Source organism: Phodopus roborovskii, unplaced genomic scaffold (genome assembly GCF_943737965.1).
Source record: "Phodopus roborovskii unplaced genomic scaffold, PHOROB, whole genome shotgun sequence".
Lineage (NCBI taxonomy): Eukaryota > Metazoa > Chordata > Mammalia > Rodentia > Cricetidae > Phodopus > Phodopus roborovskii.
In genome coordinates this window covers 3,493,697-3,513,898 of record NW_026125059.1, presented here as the reverse complement: position 1 = coordinate 3,513,898, position 20,202 = coordinate 3,493,697, and the positions used below count along the sequence as shown (strand labels likewise).

At 48.8% G+C, this 20,202-nt stretch overlaps 1 protein-coding gene across 1 annotated transcript in view; it reads left to right on the top strand.

The window, feature by feature from the left end:
- The window catches only part of Cdh26 (cadherin 26), a 50,029-nt gene that overhangs the window by 23,871 nt on the left and 5,956 nt on the right, over window positions 1–20,202 (top strand). The window contains exons 9-17 of the mRNA XM_051188694.1: window positions 1,249–1,415; window positions 1,938–2,066; window positions 3,562–3,747; window positions 4,988–5,256; window positions 7,531–7,673; window positions 10,139–10,384; window positions 11,389–11,604; window positions 12,150–12,280; window positions 17,624–17,677. Coding sequence (XP_051044651.1) covers window positions 1,249–1,415; window positions 1,938–2,066; window positions 3,562–3,747; window positions 4,988–5,256; window positions 7,531–7,673; window positions 10,139–10,384; window positions 11,389–11,604; window positions 12,150–12,280; window positions 17,624–17,677 — 1,541 coding nt within the window. The remainder of the gene's footprint in view (window positions 1–1,248; window positions 1,416–1,937; window positions 2,067–3,561; window positions 3,748–4,987; window positions 5,257–7,530; window positions 7,674–10,138; window positions 10,385–11,388; window positions 11,605–12,149; window positions 12,281–17,623; window positions 17,678–20,202) is intronic.

Sequence of the window (20,202 nt, the reverse complement as noted above, 5' to 3'; positions counted from 1 at the left end):
AGTAATAAGCCAGAACAAGTAACAGAAATGCCAGAACAACTTTTCTAGCAAATCTGAGGGAAAATAAAGATTTGTTTTAACTTTTATTTTTAATTAATTAATTTTACATACCCCCCTCCTCCCTTCCCACCCCTCCCCCATCTCCCTAATGCACCTGCCCCCAATCCGCTGCTCCTCTGTTTCCAACCAAGCTGAGGCAGGACCAGGCTTCTCTGGCTTGCATCCAGGCTGGGTGAGGCATCCCACCAGAGGGAGCGAGTAGGGGTATTTCTTTCTCTTTGTGTGTTTCCTCTTTTAAAAAGCTGTGCTGGTAAGGGCACAGCTAAAGCCCGGCACTCCAGGATCTGTCCCCAGAACTCAGACCAAGGTAGCCGGAGAAAAATGACTCCACAGGGCTGCCCTTTGACCTCTACACTTGCTCTGAGGCCTCATGCTCCCATCACATGAACATGTGGTAATAATATAGATACTTGATGTACAAAACTTCCCTGCCCATCTTGTACACTGGATCTTTTGTGGACAAGTCCGGAGGTATCTTCCTTGGTCTCTGATTGTTGAGTGTTTTGTTGATGCCTTTAAGAAGTATTTTTGTAAACTCTTTGAGGAACGCATTTGAGCTACCTTACACTGCTGCCGGGCATCACTCACGATGCAGAAGCTGGGGGGGGGGGCGGTGAGGGCTGGTTCAAAGGGGCCATGGGATTGAATCCAGTCAAGTGCTCATTCGACAGCAGTATGTGAGAGCTTGCCAAGTGTTGTCTGCATATCTTTCCTATTATGGCTGAACATTTTCATAGATTTCTTATCCTTTTTTTTTTTCCTTTTTTAATCAGTGGCTTGCTTCTTTGTTTTGTCCAATTTCTGTTAATGTTTGCCATTTTCTTCCTGATCATAGCTTGTTCCTTCTATGTGAAAAACACCTACTTGCTACATCTGTTTCTAATGTATTAACTCAGTGTTTCATTTACTTTTGTGTTCTTTATGTGTTTTATACAATTAAAAACTTCACGTATCTGCCCCCAACTCTTCTGCAAGAGCAGTCATAACTTGAAAGCTCTTTGAGGTTTACCCTTAGGTAAACATCTGACTTTATTTATTATGTGTTGTGTGTCTGTAAGGTGATATCTCATTTAAATATCCCATTCATTCTCCCGTGTGTTCTGATGCCATTTGCGAAGACTCTTCCCTCTTCCTACTTTGGCAAACAACCTTTAGCCAGCAATGACATTCTTAAAAATGTCTTTCTAGGTGAACCTATTTTTCAGTTGTTAACGTCCGATATGGATCAAGAAAACACTCCAAATTCTCGAGTCCTTTATTTCCTCATTTCTCAAACACCATTACTGAGAGAAAGTGGCTTTCGGATTGATCTCATCAGTGGGGAAGTACGACTCTCCGGATGCTTAAATTATGAGGTTATGTAAATTTTATTATTTTAAAAGCACCGGGGCTGGTGATCTAACTCTGTCAGCAAAGAGCCTGGTGCACTAGCAGGGACACTTGGTTCCAGCCCCAGCACCCACGTGACCTGAGTGTCCTGGGTGTCTGTTGTCTCAGAGTTACAGAGGCAGAGGAGGACACATTGCTGGGTCTTCCTGGACAGCCAGGCTAGCCAAATTGGTGAGCTCTGAGCTCCATGGGAGACACTGAATCAAAAATGAAGGTGGACAATGCCTGAAGAGCAGCACCCAAGGCTGCCCTCACACATACACACACACACACACACACACACACACACACACACACACACACGCACGCAGGCACGCACACACGCACAGTGTTGCTTATGCTTGAGCCCCAGATTGGGGCCTGCATTTGCAGTTGGTAGTCTTCTGTGGTTAAACCTTGCTCTGGAAATTTTTAGAAGGAAATGTCCTTGTTAATGTTTCCCTCTCTTGTGTTTGTGTGGCTGAATATTCCTTTTCCTTCCTATGTAGACTGCTCCTTGGTTTACTTTGGTAGTCAGAGCGGCAGATTGTGGAGAGCCATCACTGTCATCCACAGCCACCATCCACGTCAGTGTGGGAGACAGCAACAACCACATGCCGGCATTTATGGACGACCATGTAAGGCACAGGCTCCTAAACTGTAACCGCTCTACAGATGGTCCCCAAGTCCTGGTCTTAGGTACTTTTTTCTAGTGAGTCATGAGTAAGAAACAAACAGTTCTCCAAAGTGACCTAGACTGGACCCGGGAAGTCCACCTGGGCCTAGAGAGATAGGCCAGTCTGTTAAATACTTACTCCCCATGTGTGAAGACCCATACTCATATAAAACTCTGGGCATGGCGGGTATCCACTGAGGACAGACAGGGTGATCCACGGGGTCCATTGGCAGCCATCCTTACCTAATTGGTGAGTCCTAGAGCTCAGTAAAAAAAAAAAAAAAGTCTCCAAAAGTAAGGTTGGAGCCATCAGAATGGCTCAGTGGGCAAAGAGGCATGCTGCCATCCTTACAGCTTGAGTCCCATCCTTGGAACACAGATGGAAGGCTAGACCTCACGCTTGGAAGTGGTGTGTGTGTGTGTGGGGGGGTTCTGCTTGGTAGTGGTGTGTGTGTGTGTGGGGGGGGTTCTGCTTGGTAGTGGTGTGTGTGTGTGTGGGGGGGTTCTGCTTGGTAGTGGTGTGTGTGTGTGTGGGGGGGTTCTGCTTGGTAGTGGTGTGTGTGTGTGTGTGTGGGTTCTGCGCAGATATGTTTGTGCACACACAAATTGATTTTGAGAGGAGTCTCCTTCATGACCCTGCATCCCTCCTGGACACTGTAAGCCTGTCCTTTCATCTTCCTTGTAGTGTCCGATTTAATCTATTTATTCTAGTCTGCTCCCCCAACGGTTGTACCCTACTGTCGGCTCATTAGTATTGTCATTGATTTTATTTTTATTTATTTTTGGGGGGGGCAAGGGCATAGTAACTGATGCATTAATGATTCAACCAATTAATTTAAAAATGTGCCATTTAAATTTTTTAATTGCATAAATCAACATAGACTGTTTTCAGATGAAAGCACCTCATCCAAAAGTTTATACAAATGGCAAAATAATGTTACAGTGGAACCTTGTGTCAGAATCCTTTCCAGGCTTAGAAAAAACAATCTATGCACTCAAAAGTAAGTCTGGAAAAGAAATACTTCACTGTCCCTTTGTACGAGCTTAGAGGCTGTCTGTAAAACTACTGGAAAATGAGCGTATTCAAGGAACTGTGTGTGCTGGGGAGATGGTCACCTTGATCCAAGTGAATATCTCCCCATTGTGGAAAAGCTAGGATACTCAAGGCACGCGGGCTGCGGTGTGCATTGCATCTCAAACATTCTCAGCAAAATAGTGCACTGAGTTGGATTGGAAGAGGACTTTAAAATCACCCAGCTTTAGCCACAGTCTCAGGGGACGCCATTTACAGGAAGGACCGTGCTACTGACTTAATGGTTTTTCTAGTACAGCTGGAGGAATTCAAATGCTTGAGGGTTAAGGGAGTCTGGATGAGGGCCCTTCCTTCTCCCCCTGCCCCTTTTCTCCATGATGTGGCTTGGTGTCTGTGATGTGGGAATGATGGTTATTTCTTCCAGTATAAGATTCAGATTTCTGAAGGTCAAGTCCAATGGGGCGTGTTGCATCTCCCCGTTCAAGACCAAGATTCACCATTTACACCAGCTTGGAAAACACAGTTCTACATATTGGATGGCAACGAGGAGGAGCATTTTGACATTATGACTGACCCTGAGACCAACCAAGGGGTATTAAATGTTATCAAGGTAAAGCCAGTGCCAGGCAGTTTGCATCCTGTGGTCCCTGTCTCAGGATAGCCATAATACCGAAGGGCTAGTGCCTGCTAAACACTCACTGTGTGCTGAGTGGGCACTGTGCCCTGTGCCACCCTTACAAGAATGCAGGACCCTGTGAGCCCTTCGTGTAGAGGCCTAGGGCTCCTCCTGCAAAAATTTACCACATTCGCATACGGCTGGAGTTTTTATTATTTTTTTTCCTGATGTGATAAAAAGTAAACTTAAAAGAATTATTTATTTTAGGTGGACAGGGGCTCAAGTATTAGAGACTGGCCTTGAGCTTTTGATCTTGTTTCTAACTCTAGAGTGCTGGGATTCTGGGCGTACACCACCATGCTTGCTTTCTGTGGTGCTGGGGATCGAACCCAGGGCTTTGCGCATGCTAGGAACATGCATGAGGAGTTGGGCCACACTCAGTCTTCCTCTAAAATGTTTCTCTAATTAAGAAGTTCTTCTTTTAATCTACTGGGTTTAAAACATGTAAAAACCTTTGAAGTGTAAATATTGGAACATCCCTGTGAGTTGTAATGTGTGAAGAACATGAGGAAGCTGGCCCTGGAGGAGACTATTATGGGACACTTAATTTATGGGTGACAAAGTCGAAGGTCAGAGAGATCCTTCCGGTAAGGTTGCATCGCTGAGAATAGTGGGTTCTGACAGGGACGGGCAAAGGCTTTCAAGGAGACCTGAGAATCGCCTGTCCTTTCCTCACGGAGGACCAGCCAGAGCCGATAGCTCTGGGTGGACTCGAGATTCTGCTGTCTGTTGGACAAGCTCCGGGAAATACCGAGGGGCTATAGTCCACAAGTATCTGACAACCTTCTGCACAGTCACCTGCCATTGAGTGTGTCAACCTCCTGGCTTCTGGGTCCTTCCCAGCACCTGGCCACTTTGTACCCTGAGTAGCTATGATCGTTAGTATCTATATTTCTCTACGTTCCTCTGATACTTTTTTCCCCCCCTGTGGCATGGTTAACACTTGAATGTTTCATGAGTTCTGGGTTTTGTTGCATTTTTCATTACCTTCTGATGGAGGGCGGCTCTGTGAGCCAGAGGAGGAGGAAGAGGGTGGCCCCCATGACTGATGTGAAAGGAAACCGAAGACTGGCTTTTCATGTCCTTCCTCCTCTGCTGGGTTTCTGATGACTCTGCTAAGCCTCCTCCAGCAGGGGAGCAGCAGGAACTAATCAACCATCTCTTACCCGGGCAGCCTTTGGATTATGAAACTCAAGCAGCCCACAGCCTCGTTGTTGTTGTGGAGAATCAGGAGCAACTCTTCTCTTGTGAGGAGGGCCAGTCGCAGCCATCGACGAAGGCGATGGCCAGTGCCACTGTGAGCATTCAGGTGGTGGACACCAATGACCCACCAGACTTTCACCCCAGGAGCTTCATGGTCAGTGAGGAGGATGGCGCTGGGCCCGGCATCCAGCTGGGAGATTTCAATGCCACAGACCCAGACAGGATCACCAGCCAGATAAGGTGGGCACAGAGGAGCTGGCAGCAGGGCTGGCTAGGCCGGCTACAAAGCTTGGCCTCCTGGCTGTTAGAGAATGTTGCTGAGGCTGGTTTGGTCTCCGAGTAAAAGCGTAAGGCGCTATCTGATAAATTGGCTGGGTTAATCCAACTCGCACCCTCACGCGGTAGCACCCACTAGGGTCCCCCACGTGCCCCCCTTTGGCCCCTCATAGTCTTCTTTTGTACAAAAAATGATTTGTTACACGTTTCTATGTCTCTCTCTGCCAGATGTCATAGCTCTCTTGCTTCTGGATAAATGCTTCTAATAATATTTGTTATTTTAAATGGAATACTTAAAAGTCAATTCTTTTTGATGAGGTACATATGTGATACCACTTTAAGAGTTCAGTCTGTGGCCCTGAGCACATTCATATACCACCAAGAACATCCTTTGTTTATCCAGAATGAACTCTGTACCCAGTAAAGCCAATGCCTTGGGTCCCTTCCCAGACCCTCTTCCTTCTTCCCTCTTCCCCAGATCCCTTCCCCAAGCTCCTCTCCCCAACCTCTTTTCCATCCACTTCCTCACCCCCTCCCCCACACCCATGGCAGCCACCACTCTACTTCTGGCCCTATGTCTTGACCTCTCCAGTAATGGAATCCTGCAGACACTGCTTGATCAAGGTGTTGGCTGTGTGCCTTCTAGGACAGGGTAGAGAAGGTATCCACAGGGCAGAGTTAGTTTTGATTTGTTCTGTCTATTGGACACCAGTTGAAGTTAGTTATTTTCTGTGCCCAAATTTGCCCAGAAGGTTCTTTTCACCTCAAATGATCTATGGATGATCTATGATCTATTCCTCCCTGGCTTATAAGCATTGTAAAACCACAGAAACTTCTAGAACCTTCCCTAATTGTTAAAGTTGTGCACGAGAAAACAATCTCTTTAAAAGCTATGACCCACTAACTATCAAAGAAGGAACTTGGTTGACCCTGTTGGAAGCATTTTCCCAGATGAGGAAGACAAAATCCACGGAGAAGCTGTCCTTCTCAGGCTATTTTCTTTGCCTGAGCTTTGGGCTGCTGGCTTGAGTGCAGGAATCCTGTACTGTGGTCCCTTCAGAGACGTAGTGTTTGATAACCTCACATGGTTCCAAAGGATACCATCTGTTACCAGCTACTCTCAGAAATCTTGGCATGCTCTGCTCACCTCTTGTTTGTTTGTTTTTGTTTTTTGAGGCAGGATTTCTCTGTGGAGCTCTGTAGCCTAGGCTGGCCTGGACTCACAGAGATCCACCTGCCTCTGCCTCCCAAGTGCTGGGATTAAAGGTGTGTACCACCGCCCACCTCTACTCACCTCTTAAAATGGCTCCAGGTTCACAAATGAGGGGTAGAAAGATGACCCTCAGGCAAGAGAATCCTTTAGGAGCTGCTACAAAGCAGGCATGCCAAGAGAAAGACCCAAGCTCCTGTGGTACACTGAGCTGAGCAGGAAGCCACCATCTGATACCTACAGACCGGCTCTGCTACTGCACCAAGTGCTTTCCCAGGGTAGACCAAATTCTCCTCAGGCCACCCAGGAAGAGGGTGCTTACTCTAGTGTCCCTGGACCTGTCACTCTGGAGAAGTCTTCACTGTCATCCCAGAGCCTTCTTTGCTCTTGTGAGCACTTGTGTGAGTCAATTGTCTTTGAATCCCCAAATTTCCCGTGATGGGAACTGTAGTTGCCTTAGTCTTGCGTTGCTCTGAAGAGGCACCATTAACACATTACCATGGCAACTCTTGAAAAAGAAAGCATTTAACTGTGGCTTGCTTCCTGTTTGAGAGGTTTAGTCCGTCGTCATCATGGCAGCATGCATGGTCAAATAGATGAGAGTTTTACGTCTGGATCCAGCCAGAAGACAGAGATCCCCTAGGCCTGTCTTGGGCTTCTGAATCCTCAACATCCACTCCTAGTGACAACAACATCCACTCCTTCAACAAAGCTACAGCTCCTAATCCTCTCATATAGTGCCACTCCTTGATGACCAAGTATTGAAAGCTAGGAACCTATGGAGGCCATTTGTGTTCAAAGCACCACAGAAGTTCTGTGACTTGTTTTGATTTGAGATTAAAATAGTATTTTTTTGAGGCAAGGTCTTGAACCCTCTATATAGTTAAAGATGGTCTTGAACTCATGACCCCCTGACTCCATACCCTAAGTGGCATGGACCACCCATACACTACCATGGCTATGATTTGTCTTCAGATAAAGCCTTCCAATTTTAAAAAAGAAAAATGTGTCTGTGTTCCTTCTACAAGGTACAAACTAGTTCATGATCCAGCAGATTGGGTGACGGTGGATGGAAAGTCTGGAGTGGTTACCACCAAGAGGCAAATAGACCGGGAGTCCCCTCATGTGAACGACAGCTTTTACACAGTTATTGTCCATGCAGTTGACGATGGTGAGTACCGAGGCAAAGCTGGGAACCGACAGTGCTGGCCCCTCCCTCGGGAGGTCATTTTCAGCGTCGCTGAGGAAATTATGAAGCAAACCTCGTGCTCACTTTGCCTCGACACTGGAGATTATTTTTGATAATAACTTCTGAAATGGTAAACTGGGGAGTAATATTGTTGAAAGAGGGAAGTGTTCACTCAGCAGAGACAATTAAACCAGCCAGGAAGCCGCCATCAGGCCGACCATTTTCATCTGTTCATAAGATAACACAGTATCTCTTTGTCAAGCCCAACGATGTGTGATAAATATTTAGCAGTTTCCTGTACCTGGAATGGCTCATAAGCTCCAGCAAATGTGACTGAGTGGGACACGTTTGTCATAAACTAGCACTGGTGGTTTTAAAACATGTCTTAGCACATTTCTCCAAATTCCCACAAGGCTGGAGTTAAACGCATCAAAACATAAAGCTGCATGTGAGAACTTTTCAAGTAACATTAGAGTTGAACCTGAAGAAGTCTACAGATGCAATCCCAGCTTCAAGTGCTGTGGGCCTGTGCAACCCAGTTATCATCTGGTAGAAGGTTAGTGAGGCAAGATTCCAGTCCCTGTCCTGGGAAGAGAAGCGGCCCCACCCGAACTCCAGGGTGTCACGAGTCTGTTGTGGATGGTCTCCTGACTGCCATGACTTAGTTTTAATTTGAAAAGATGACTTTTAAAATAATGATAAATTTGTTGCCGCCATCCCATCCTGCCCTCCATGGTGGTTTCCGCCAGAGACCACGAGCTGAAGTGTAGAGATAGATGAGTATGAGTGTATCGTAGAAGTGAGGGGCCTCATGGGATGTGAGTGGCCAGTGGCCATAGAGGCCTCCCACTAACTCACTTTTCAGTGGGCTTGATACTATCCCTAAAGTATCTGAACAGACACTTCCCTGAGGGATGTTTCCCTCCCGGGTGATTGGTGGACCTTTGTTCTTTACCGGATTTGTACTATTGTTCGTAGTACATTATCACCGGGTAGTCATAATCTTCCAGACCTTTCCTGGTGACTGCCATGTCTCCACCTGGGGTCAGAGCCTGGCGTCTCAGTACCTGACTTTAGGAGCTGACTATGAGGGAAGACCCTCCCTCAGTGCCCCCCAAGCCTAGCAGATTCACGCGAGGCTTTAGCATCCTAGTACCCTTTGCCCAGGTTTACCCAGTACACCTTATAAAACTGCGTAGTCCCCCATCACAGGCAACTATCCCCATCTTCCCTGGGGATCTCCCATGCTGCCTTTCTACAGGCACTACCCTCCAACACCGCCTTAATGTGTAACATGGCTGACAGGACATGAAGTACCTCTACACTCTACCTCATCTACAAACAAGGAATTGAATGCTTTTCCTGGATGGCCTGACTTTTCATATAGGCAAGAAATAGATTGAGCACAGGCCTGGGCGGTTCTTAGCATTGAAAGAGAAATAGCCGGATGTTTCTGTGAGTGGATTCATCTTGTCAGATCTGAGCATTATCATGTGCCAGGCCTATGTGTACAAGGAGGGTTCTCTCAAATCTGGAAGGCCCAGGGCCTGATCTACCTCTCTCTCTGCAAGTAAATGAGCCCATGGCTGTGGAATAGCAAGCCTGATCCAAGTCCAGGCTTGAGGAGTGGGAGGGAGATTAATCTGTCTCACAGAAAGCGCTCCCATCTTCACAGGTTCAGTCTGAGGAGTTGTGATGGGGCCCTCCCTAGTGTGTGAGGACCATGCTGTCTTGCTCCTGGGGAAACTGGCTTCTGTGAAGGATCAGTGGGGCAGAGACAGGCTATAGCTTCTTCTTTGCAAATCAGGTTCCAGTCTGGCCTCCACAGGTCCTGATAGCAAGCTAGTTTTGCAATTCAAATGAAGAGGCAGAGGAAGGCAGGTGAGGCACAGACATGCTCCCCACCTGAGGCCAGGCAGAAGCAGGGATAGTGAGCTCAGTCTGCCTTAGTTTGCAATGAGCCTCAAAGCTGGGTAAAAGGCTGGACGCATGGACGCTGTTTCACCCACCTAAAACGCTGCTGGGTTTTGTTTGTTTGGTTGATTTAAATTATTCATTTAGTCACGATTTTATTGGTTCTTTGAGAATTCCATCTAATGTATTTCGATCATATTTACTGGCTTCCATTACCTCCTCTCACGTGGCATCCCCTCCCCCCCCACAGGAACAGTTGGTGCTGCCTGTGTGTGTGTGTGTGTGTGGTCTGTCTGTCTGTCTGTCTGTCTGTCTGTCTGTCTGTCTGTCTGTCCGACCACTACAGGGTGGTCAGCCCACCAGGGCCACACCCTGACTGAAAATGGACTCCGTCTCCAGAGAGCTAGCATCTGTCATGAGCCCTCCTAGGGCAGGGGCTATTGACACTGCCGATTGTGATTGTGTAAGTTCATTTCCATTTTCTCACTTTAGTATTTTAACCTACCTTTACCCTGGGACTCTTCCTTTCCAAGGCCTCCCGCCGCTGACTGGCACAGGGACCCTGATGCTTTTCCTGGCTGACATCAACGACAATGCTCCAACTCTCCAGTCCCATTCTCGATACTTGGAGGTCTGCGAGTCTGCCAGGGACATGCCCCTGTTCTTAGAGGCCGAGGATGCAGACCTGGACCCCTACTCTGACCCCTTTACTTTTAACTTGGACTCTGCCCAGAGAGATGTAGATGATACTTGGATGCTGAGGACAAAGCAGGGTGAAGGTTTGTATGAGTTGGGGGCTAACCCAGACTGTGACAGTAAATTTAGGGTGGGGACACTGGGTCCCACAGTCTCAAGTGACCCGTGGAGAACCTATAGGCCAGCGTGTGTTGTATGGGAGGTCGGCCAGCCTTACTTACTGCGTCCCAGAAAGGACTCTGGCAGGGACTGGGGTGAGCTTGCTTAGATGGAGTGTTGTATGCATGTTGTCACTTAGGCAGTATAAGATATACCCACGTGTGGGCATGGGTTTCTCAAGGCAGAGTCCCAGTTAAGTGCATCTATAGTAGTACAGACAGGATCCTGTGGGCCTAGGTAGGATCCTGTGTGTATCGAGGATCCTGTGGGTATAGGCAGGATTTTACGGTCCAAGTAAAAACCTGTGGGTATTGGCGGATCCTATAGGTACAGGCAGGAGCCTGCAGGTGTGGAAAGGATCCTGTGGGTATATGGGTATATAGGTAGGAGCCTGTGGGTATGGGCGGAGTCCTGTGGGTGTAGGCAGGATCTGTGGGTATAGCATGGGTCTGTGGGTGTAGGTAAGGATCCTGTGTAGACAGGATCCTCTGGGTGTAGTTCAGATCCTGTAACTCGTTCAACAAGTTGCTTGTTCAGATAGTGTAATTTACAGTAAGGTTTAAAGGTTAATTTTCTTCTGTCAATAAAGTTGTAAAGTAGGTTTATGAGGAGTGTTGTTTATGTTTAGGAATGAGAGGCGCTAAAAACTCAAGGCCATGGATCATTTTGGGCCCTAAGTTAGCACAGCTTTCTCTGCCACCCTCATTTGGGAGTGTCTTTAGAAAGGCACACACGGTCCTCTCTGTAGGCAATTTGGCTTTAGCAATGGTGTCCAGCAGAAACGGCTCCCGGATCCTGGGACAAAGGGCCTCTTTCCTTTCCTATGTGCACTTTGCTTTCTGCTTTTCTGTCTTGTCCCATTTCCATACAGAGCCCTGTCCATGGAGGAAGCGAGGAGATACACGCTCACGTCTCTCTGCCTTTGCAGGCCGCTCTGCTGAGCTCCTAATGCTGAGAAGCCTCCCTCCGGGGGATTACTTGGTGCCACTATTCATAGGAGACAGACAGGGCCTCACTCAGAAGCAGACGGTCCATGTGAGGGTCTGCTCCTGTCCCGGTGGACCTGAGTGCGAGAATCGCTCAGACGTGGGGCTGCTGTGGTGGGCCCTGTTCCCTATCTGTGCAGCGCTCATGGTGCTGGCAGGTCAGTGATTCTGGGAGCTGAGCTCCGCTCCTCGCTGAGCAAAAGACAAGGGGACACACGGTCTCTGCGTGGGTGGGAGGAAGATGCGCTCTGGGTTAGTTCAGGTCAAAGTTCGCCAGACACACCTAATTGACCCAAATAGAGTTTACCCAAACTCATTATGTAAACAACGGAATCCACAGAGGAGCACCACAGTCCAAAGGTGAGCGTGTGTTTGTGGTAACCATGGTTACAGCGGTACACAGGTGTACAGGCGTCTGGGTTCCTGGGCTTAGCTAAGGTTAATAAGGGCACTAGGTATTCCAAGAAACAATAGAATACTCCAGGCCAGCGAATATCAAGCGGTGAATTCAGCAAGAAGAGTTGGCAGGCACCTACCTGAGCCCCACATGCTGCTCAGCTCCTGAGATGACTCAGATGGAGCCTGACCCTGGACCTGGCCGGTTGCGGTTGAGTGGATGTGATTGGTCCCCTGACAGGGGAGCTTGGATGTGATTGGTCCCCGTGATGGGGGAGCTTGCTCAGTCCTTTCTGTTTCACCACAGCTGCTCTGTTTTCTCTACTGCGGTGTCACTTTGTATTTGGACCCAAGAGGCTCAGAGGCTCCATCCCAAGTGACAATGGCCACCAGACACTGATTGTGTACAACGAGGACAGCAAAGCCCTTTCAGCCCAGGTAGGGACTGTGGAGCAGCGTTGCGTTGCGCGGCAGCAGTGTCAACAGCACAAACCGGCAGAGCACACGTTTCATGGATTAACGCGTTTCGTGTGTGTGTGTGTGTGTGTGTGTGTGTGTGTGTGTGTGTGTGCGCGCGCGCGCGCGTGCCTATGTGTATGCCTGTCACCAGGTATGTGCACTCCCCGCGGAGACCAGAAAGAAGTATACCCTGGATACCTTGGAACTGGAGTAATGAGCTGTGATAGTTTGTGGCTGCCATGGGGATGCTGGGAATTGAACCTGGATCCTCCAGAAGAGCAGCCGGTGTGCTCTTAACTGCTGAGCCGTCTCTCAGACGCTCATTTCTTTACTCTTAATTCGTGTTTGAGTGACACACAGGAAAGCATTTCCTCCAAAATTGCATGTCGTGGCTAGATGCTTTTGTGTTTTCTGTCAGTGGGTCTCAACCACGCTCAGTGTGTCCCTCAGGGGACACTTGGCAGTGCCTGGAGGTTCTTTGGACAGTTGCAATTAGAAGATGATATGGGCCTGTAGTGGCTGAAGCCAGGGCTGTAGCCAAATATCATCCAACACAGGATTATGTGGCCCAGGCTCCCCAGTGCTGGCTTGAGAAACCAAGCCCAGGAGAAAACAATTCTACCAGGTTGAGGCTTTCTTCTGGGTGGCATTCTTTGCTCCCTGGTGAAATGTGAGCTGGCTTCTCTGTCACGGCCAGTCGTCCTGAGGTAGAACCACTGTGCCATCCTCCACAGAGGACGAGAAGAGGTCTCCCTGGATTTGCAGGAGCGAGACTCAACTCTCTCTGCCTTTACATCACACTAACCTGGTATATTTGAGCAAGCCATGCACTATTCACGCTCACATTCCCATCTGTTGTCTGAAGTGTTGGAGTCCGCTCCCCGGGCACTGGACTGGGGGACAGTACCTAAGACAGCACCCAACACAACTCAGTTTGCACGGACTCTGGACCAGTGACAGCTGGATGGAGCCTTGTCTTGTCCTTGTAGCTACTTTGGGTTTGGTAACATGAGCAACGAGATGATAGGGGACCATTGCAGGTGCCTTAGCAGAGAATGGCTCATGATATAATGTGACATAAACTCTACACAGTAAGACGTTCACCCTGCCCACACACCAGCCACCGAGGATGACAAACAATAAAACATCCTCAGATGCTCCAGCGGGTGTGTGGAATAAATGGCTCTTCCCCGACAATGTCGCTGTTACACATTTTGGGTTGTGCGGTTCTCTGCTTGCTGGTTTTTATGATTTTCCCCCCCTGACCTCTGTTGTATTTCTTCCTCTGGTTTTCACAGATGCAGCCAACTGGGGAAGACCAGATGCCTGCTCTGTCCATCAGAACAGCTATGGCCAGTGCCAAGCCTGATGTGAAGGTACCATGCCTCTGTTGACTCCGTCTGCCATTAGTTCTGAAAGAGAAACACCCTGGCTGCCTCTCTGGCCCACACAAAAGGCTTCTGGACAAGGAACTGGAGAGGGAAGGGTTTCTTCACTGTTCAGTTCAGCGTAGTTTAGAACTGTTTACACACATGCCCAATCTTCCTTTAGCTATGTAGTAGGTGCCTACAATTTTGAAAGTCAGAAATGACTCTAGGCTGCTGAATTTAAGGGCAGGACCAGGGTCTCTAATTACCCAGTTCATTCAGCCCTGCTGGTCAAGGAGGTCTGCCGTGACCCCATAACCACAACCATGGTGGGTGGACTGGCACTTTCTCTTTCGTTCTTTAGCGGAGGCCAGATAATTACCTAGGAGTGACTTGTTGGACAACCTGTGCATGCCCACTCCTGTAGAGTTGACATTAGAACTATACCAGGGAGGAGAAAATGTGTGTACTAGTTCTATTTCTAAGATAAAATGCCGTGAGCGAAGGCAATTTACAGAGGGAAGATTTCCACCATGGTGGGGAGGCATGGCAAGGGTAAGAGCCGAGAGATCACATCTTGGTCACGCGCAGGAAGCAGAGGGGAGGTGGAAGTGGGGGGAGGGTATAGCCTCTAAAAGTCTACCTCCAGTGACACACTTCCCCTTCCAAGCTCCTTTCGAAAGGTGCCATAACCGCCCCAACAGCAGCACTAGCTGAAATCCACGGAGGCCATTTTCAGTCACGCCATCACAGTGCTGGCCCCTACTTTACAGGAGAGAAAACTGAACCCTTTGCCCTCAAGTTAGTGTTATCTCCGGCTTCCTTCCCAGGGTCCTGCATGCACTAGAACATTCACAGTGATGGCGAGATCGGCCTCTGTTCACACTTTTAGAGTTAAGGAGCCACTTGGGACTGATTGCTAGTGCGATGCTTTGAACCCTGTGGCAAAGAAGGAGATATCTTCAAGCCCAAGTCAAGATCCACTGATAGCTGCATTTCCTGTGTGTGTGTGTGTGTGTGTGTGTGTGTGTGTGTGTGTGTGTGTGTGATGTGCTTGAGGATGCACATTGTGGTTGGAGGTCAGAGGTCATCCTCACAAGCCTTTCCTCACGATCCATCTCCTATGTTTTTTTTTTTTTTTTTTTTTTTTTTTTTTTTTTGCTGAGTCAGGGTCTCTCACTGGGATCTGAGCCTCAGTTAGGCTAAAGTGACTGGCAGGCAAGCCTCAGGGATCATCTGCTTTCCATCCCCCCAGGGCTCAGAGTCAGACAGACATCACTACTTCTAGCTTTGTAACTAGTGTGAGTGCTGGGGATTGAACCCAGGTCCTTCTGCTTGTGTGGCAGGCATTTTGCCAACTGAGGGTTTCTCCAGCCCACCAGCTTGATCTTCATGGACATTTTGCTTTCTTATTGATTAGAAAATCTAAATTAAAATACGGATATTATCTTGGTTAGAGTTTTTACTCATGTGACAAGACACCATGGCCATGGCAACTTATAAGGAAAACATTTAATTGGGTCTGACTTATAGGTTCAGAAGTTTGGTCCAGTATGGCCATGGTGGCACAGAGGTAGGGTGCTGGAGGAGGAGCTGTGAGTTCTGTGTCTTCCGCAGACCGCAGGAAGAGAGAGACACTGGGCCTGGCTTCAGCGTCTGAAGCCTCAACGCCCACCCCCAGTGACACACATCCTCTATCAGGGCCTCTGTCCTCACAGTGCTGCTCCCTATGAGCCTATGGGGCCATTTTCATTCACAGTGCCACTGAGCTCTTGTGCAAACATTGTCTGCTATCAGATCTCTTGCATTTAAACCACCTCGTTTGCCACAGCCTCCTAGACCTACCTGTGTGCTCACTCACAAATTAGGGGCCCGTGTCAGCCTGGGGACGCTGGACTCCTTGTGCCACCCCAGCACCCCAGCAGGGTTCTCAGACCCTTCTCTTTTTCCCTACTCCTCTCCCTGCCCTGCTGTCTTTCCTCCGAGGACCTGAATAAGCAGAGTTGTGCAGGGTCACGGGGGTGGGGGTGGTTGGCTCCCTCTTGGATAAAATCAGCAGGACCTTGGTGAGATCCTGCCACGTCCGTGGCACATACTAAGTGTTCTGTGCTCTGGGTTCTCTGGTGAGTTACAGACATTTGTTCCCAGCTGCAATCACCACACCTCCCCCCCACCATGGGCAGACAGTTCCTTTGTGAGAGACGGCCCTTTGCGAAGATTCATTTATTGCATTTGTGACAAACACATACACAGTGAAAATCCAGAGGTGGAACATCTCCCGAAAGATGTGTATTCCGACATTTTTCTGCCTAACCATCATTACTTGCATTGTTGGGGGCGGGGATTGGGGGTTTCATCTGGTACAAAAGCTGAGTATCTGAGGTCAAGCTCCAGAAGCCACATTAGACAAGCACACACGTTAGCCACTTGCAACCCCACATGCTGGGGATTCAGAGGCAGGAGGATCCCATTGACCATGTGCTCTCTCTCTCTCTCTCTCTCTCTCTCTCTCTCTCTCTCTCTCTCACACCTATTTTTTGATAGCCTCATCAAATATGACACATTTCAGACATTCCACAAACAGAAGCATTTTTTTTGTGTCCATCTGAGGGCACCAGAGCCCAGTCTCTAAGATTAAAGCCTGTGAACGAGCCCCGAGCCCACACTGCCTGTGGGCAGAACCCTGATTCCCACTCTACCTCGTGTCTGTGTTTGTCCCACATGCCAACTCTAGAATTATAACCTTGCTTGGCAAAGTGATTTTTGTGGAATACTTTCAAAGTCAAAAGAAGCTATAACCATGTAAGGGTACCCTGTGGGCTCTCCCAGATCCCCCGGAGAACACATCATATGACCACAGCACACCCAAGCCAAGGAGCTCCCTGTGTGCTCTCTCCGCATGAGTCTGGGGTGCCCATCCCATCGGACCTCATCAATTTAATAAGTTGCTGTTTTAATATTAGTTTAGTTTCTTGGCATATGAGGGAGAGATATTCAAGGTGTGATGTGCCAAGGCCTCTGTACACGAGGACACATAGGATGGAACCCACAATGTGTGCAGGATCTTACTGTGGCCTTGGCTTGCCTGAGAATTAGGATGTTGTACTTCGTACAGAACAGATGCCACCAGGGAGGGCCCAGGCCTTGAAGGCATGTTCCTCTAGTCGTGCAAACCTGGCTTTATAGACGTGGAGTCTGTTCGGTGGCCCCGTGCAGGGCCTGTGGGGGGAACCCTTGAAAGCCCAGGAAGAATTTACTCCTCTGCTGCCATCACCTTCTCAGTCCTCTTTTCCTTTTTAGTTTAACACATGGGCTTCATGTCTTTGTGCACTGAGCCCTTCATGTTGCATGATGAGTCAGCCTGCATTCTAGGGATGGCGTAGGCGTCCATGCACATGCTGAGGTCCCAGCCATGACCCAGGGCGCCTTCTTGGGGGCCTGAGAACACAAAGACAAATCTGACATCTTCGTGCTCCAGTGCTACACAGCAGTTTAACCCACTGTGAGGCCTCTCTGCGGTGAGTGTGCCTGTGTGTGGTGTCTCTGCAGTGAGTGTGCCTGTGTGTGGTGTCTCTGCGGTGAGTGTGCCTGTGTGTGGTGTCTCTGCAGTGAGTGTCCCTGTGTGTGACGTCTCTGCAGTGAGTGTGCCTGTGTGTGGTATCTCTGCAGTGAGTGTCCCTGTGTGTGACGTCTCTGCAGTGAGTGTGCCTGTGTGTGGTGTCTCTGCAGTGAGTGTGCCTGTGTGTGACGTCTCTGCCGTGAGTGTCCCCAGGCGGGTCCTCTGCAGTGAGTGTCCCCAGGTGGGTCCTCTGCGGTGAGTATCTGCACTGCTATCTTTAGGACTCTCCCCTTCAACAATGAAAAGTGGTGTCATGTCAAGGACCCCTAGCCTCGCATTTACATCTGTCTCTGATTTATATGAAATCAACAAAATCTCATTCTTCTTCTATTTAAGGGTCATGGCATGTTCTTTGAGCCAAGAGGCATGAGGAACCGCTCTTCCACCCCAGTAAGTACAGCCATGCACGGTGCCATGAACATTACCTTGCTCAAAACCACTAAAATAGGTGGTTTGGGAAAGAAGGGTGGGTTCAAAATACAGTCAACACCCAGCGTACCTAGAGTGGAGTGTGGAGCATGGACCAGAAATGGCTGAAACAGGCTCAGTCTGAGGGTGTCCAGGCAAGCTGGAAGATCCCGGGTGGGAGGTACATCCTGAAGCTCACTGGCCAGTTGTCACAGCCAAACTGATGAGTTTACGGAGGGGCCGTGTATCAACAAATAAATATAGGGCCAGTGAGAATGCTCAGCAGGTAAAAGTGATGGCTGCCAAAGCCTAATGACCGCAGCTACATTCCAGGGGCCCGTGAGAAATGGTAGGGAGAATCAACTCCTGCAAGTCCACACACTCTGTGGCGTGGACAGGACAACTGTCACACAAAGGCGTGGGCACACGTGCACACAAATAATGAATTTTAAAGATGAAAAAGGTAGAATGGACAAAGAAAGTTGACTTTAACTTCAAGCCTCCACACGTACATACACACATATGCATACGCCAAGACATGCATGTACAATAGTCTCCATTCACATACACACAATGGATGGTTAAAGCACAGGTGTCTAAGGACGTGAAGGCATATGGCACCAGTCCTAGGACGTTCATTTTGGCTGCTGCATGCTGGACCCTAGCATCTGCCCTTGTCTTTGCCCTGAGAGGCACTTTGAGAGGTCCAATTGCTCCAGATGGGGTGGATCCATTCCTCCTCTGGGCACCTGTGGTAGCAGATTCCATTCATCTTTTCCACCAAAAACCTACCAAGCGTCCACTCCAAATAAGGCAGATGAGTGGCTGCTTTAAAGCCTTGCTGTGAGCAGGTACTGACACAACCCACACTTGTTAACCGGAGTGATGGATTCAAATAATGATTCAGATGAAGCCAGACACCACAGAGATGTGGGTGCTATGGTGAGGTTTAGGGGTATGCTTCCTAATACTCAATTCTTCTCTCACTGGGAACTGCTTTTGTAGCATCGAAAAATGTTTGGTATGCTCCTGGAATCATCCCAAATGTCATCACTATTTAAGCAGCCTTGGTCATCCTATGAACATTCTGTTTGATTCATTAGATGTGAGACAAAAAGCATAATTCACATTTCACAAAAGGCCAGTTGGTGTGGCATCCCAGATGGGGTTCAAAAGGATGAGGGCCACCTTCTGTTATATTGCCAAAGTGACACCAGAGAAGAGCTGAAATGGTTTGTGGACGCCTAAGATTAAGTGTCTGTTGCTGGAGGACTGGCGCACAGTCACAGACCTAGAGACAGGGCCCACGGTCAGCGGCTAAGACCAGAGAGACGCCGCATCAGCAGATGCTACTGTCCTGGCTGTGCAGGGGTCTCCTATAGAGTGTTGTTAGGGTGCTGAGTGATTCAAGGCAGAGCCAGCATGAGTCGTCTTTGGGAAGAAGCCATGCTGCCTTCTGACTGGGAGTAGAAGACGTGTGATAACCCGAGGTTCTGTGTCATACAAAGCCTGCATCCCTTCCCTGTTTTCCAGTGTGTGTGTGTGTGTGTGTGCACGCACATGTGTGCATACATGCGCTCTGGTGTGCACACGCCTGTGGACTTCTGTTGATGTGCAAGAATCATCCTCCATCACTTTTCCATCTTATCCTTCCTTTAAGGCTGGATCTTTCTGTCAACCCAGACCTCACTGGGGTGGCTGTTCTCACTAGCCAGCTTGCTCGGGGGATCCCGTCTCTGCCTTTGAGGCTGGAAGTATGGACAGACTGCCATGCACACACAGAATTCACACATGTTCTGGAGATGTGAGCTCTTATTGCTTGCTTGCGTTGCAAGCTCTGAGCCTTCCCTCCAGCCAGCTCCTCCAGAGCTCGAGTCTGAAGGAGTGTTCTTAGAGAGAAGCTCACGGAGCTAAACTGAGGACTGTGACAATGGTGTCAATAGCTAATCAAGTGCTCCCAACCCTGGGAGCGGGCAGGCGGTGCACCGGTGACTGTGGCTGGCAGTCTGTGCTTTGTCAGTGCTGTTGAATGTGTTTAGTTCCACCTACCTAGATGTGGTGAGCACACTGCTAGCCACTATACACGCTCACATGTAAGTGTATATGTATTGGGAAGGGTGTGTCACACTTTCGTGTATACGTCTGTGTGTGTACACAGTACATGTACGTGTGTCATCAAAGAGATGTAAAACTGGCCTAGACATTGTCATATGTTGGTATGTCCAAATATGTCTACACTCAGGATAGTCATAAGTCACTTTAGCCACAGCATGCCACAAGTCCTTCATAGGCATGGGTCAGCATGCCACTTCTACTTTGTGGTCCCCAGCAGCTTGTCATTGCCCTGTGACATCCTGCATCTGCTGGCCTCTGCCCTTGTCCCCTCCTCAGGACCACTTGCGGCGATCTGCTTCCCCACCTTCAGGAGGGCCCATCAACCTCCCCCCCTGACTTGGGGCCACCTAGAAATGTCCTTCGTGTCCCCCTCATGTTTCTCCTTGTCCTAA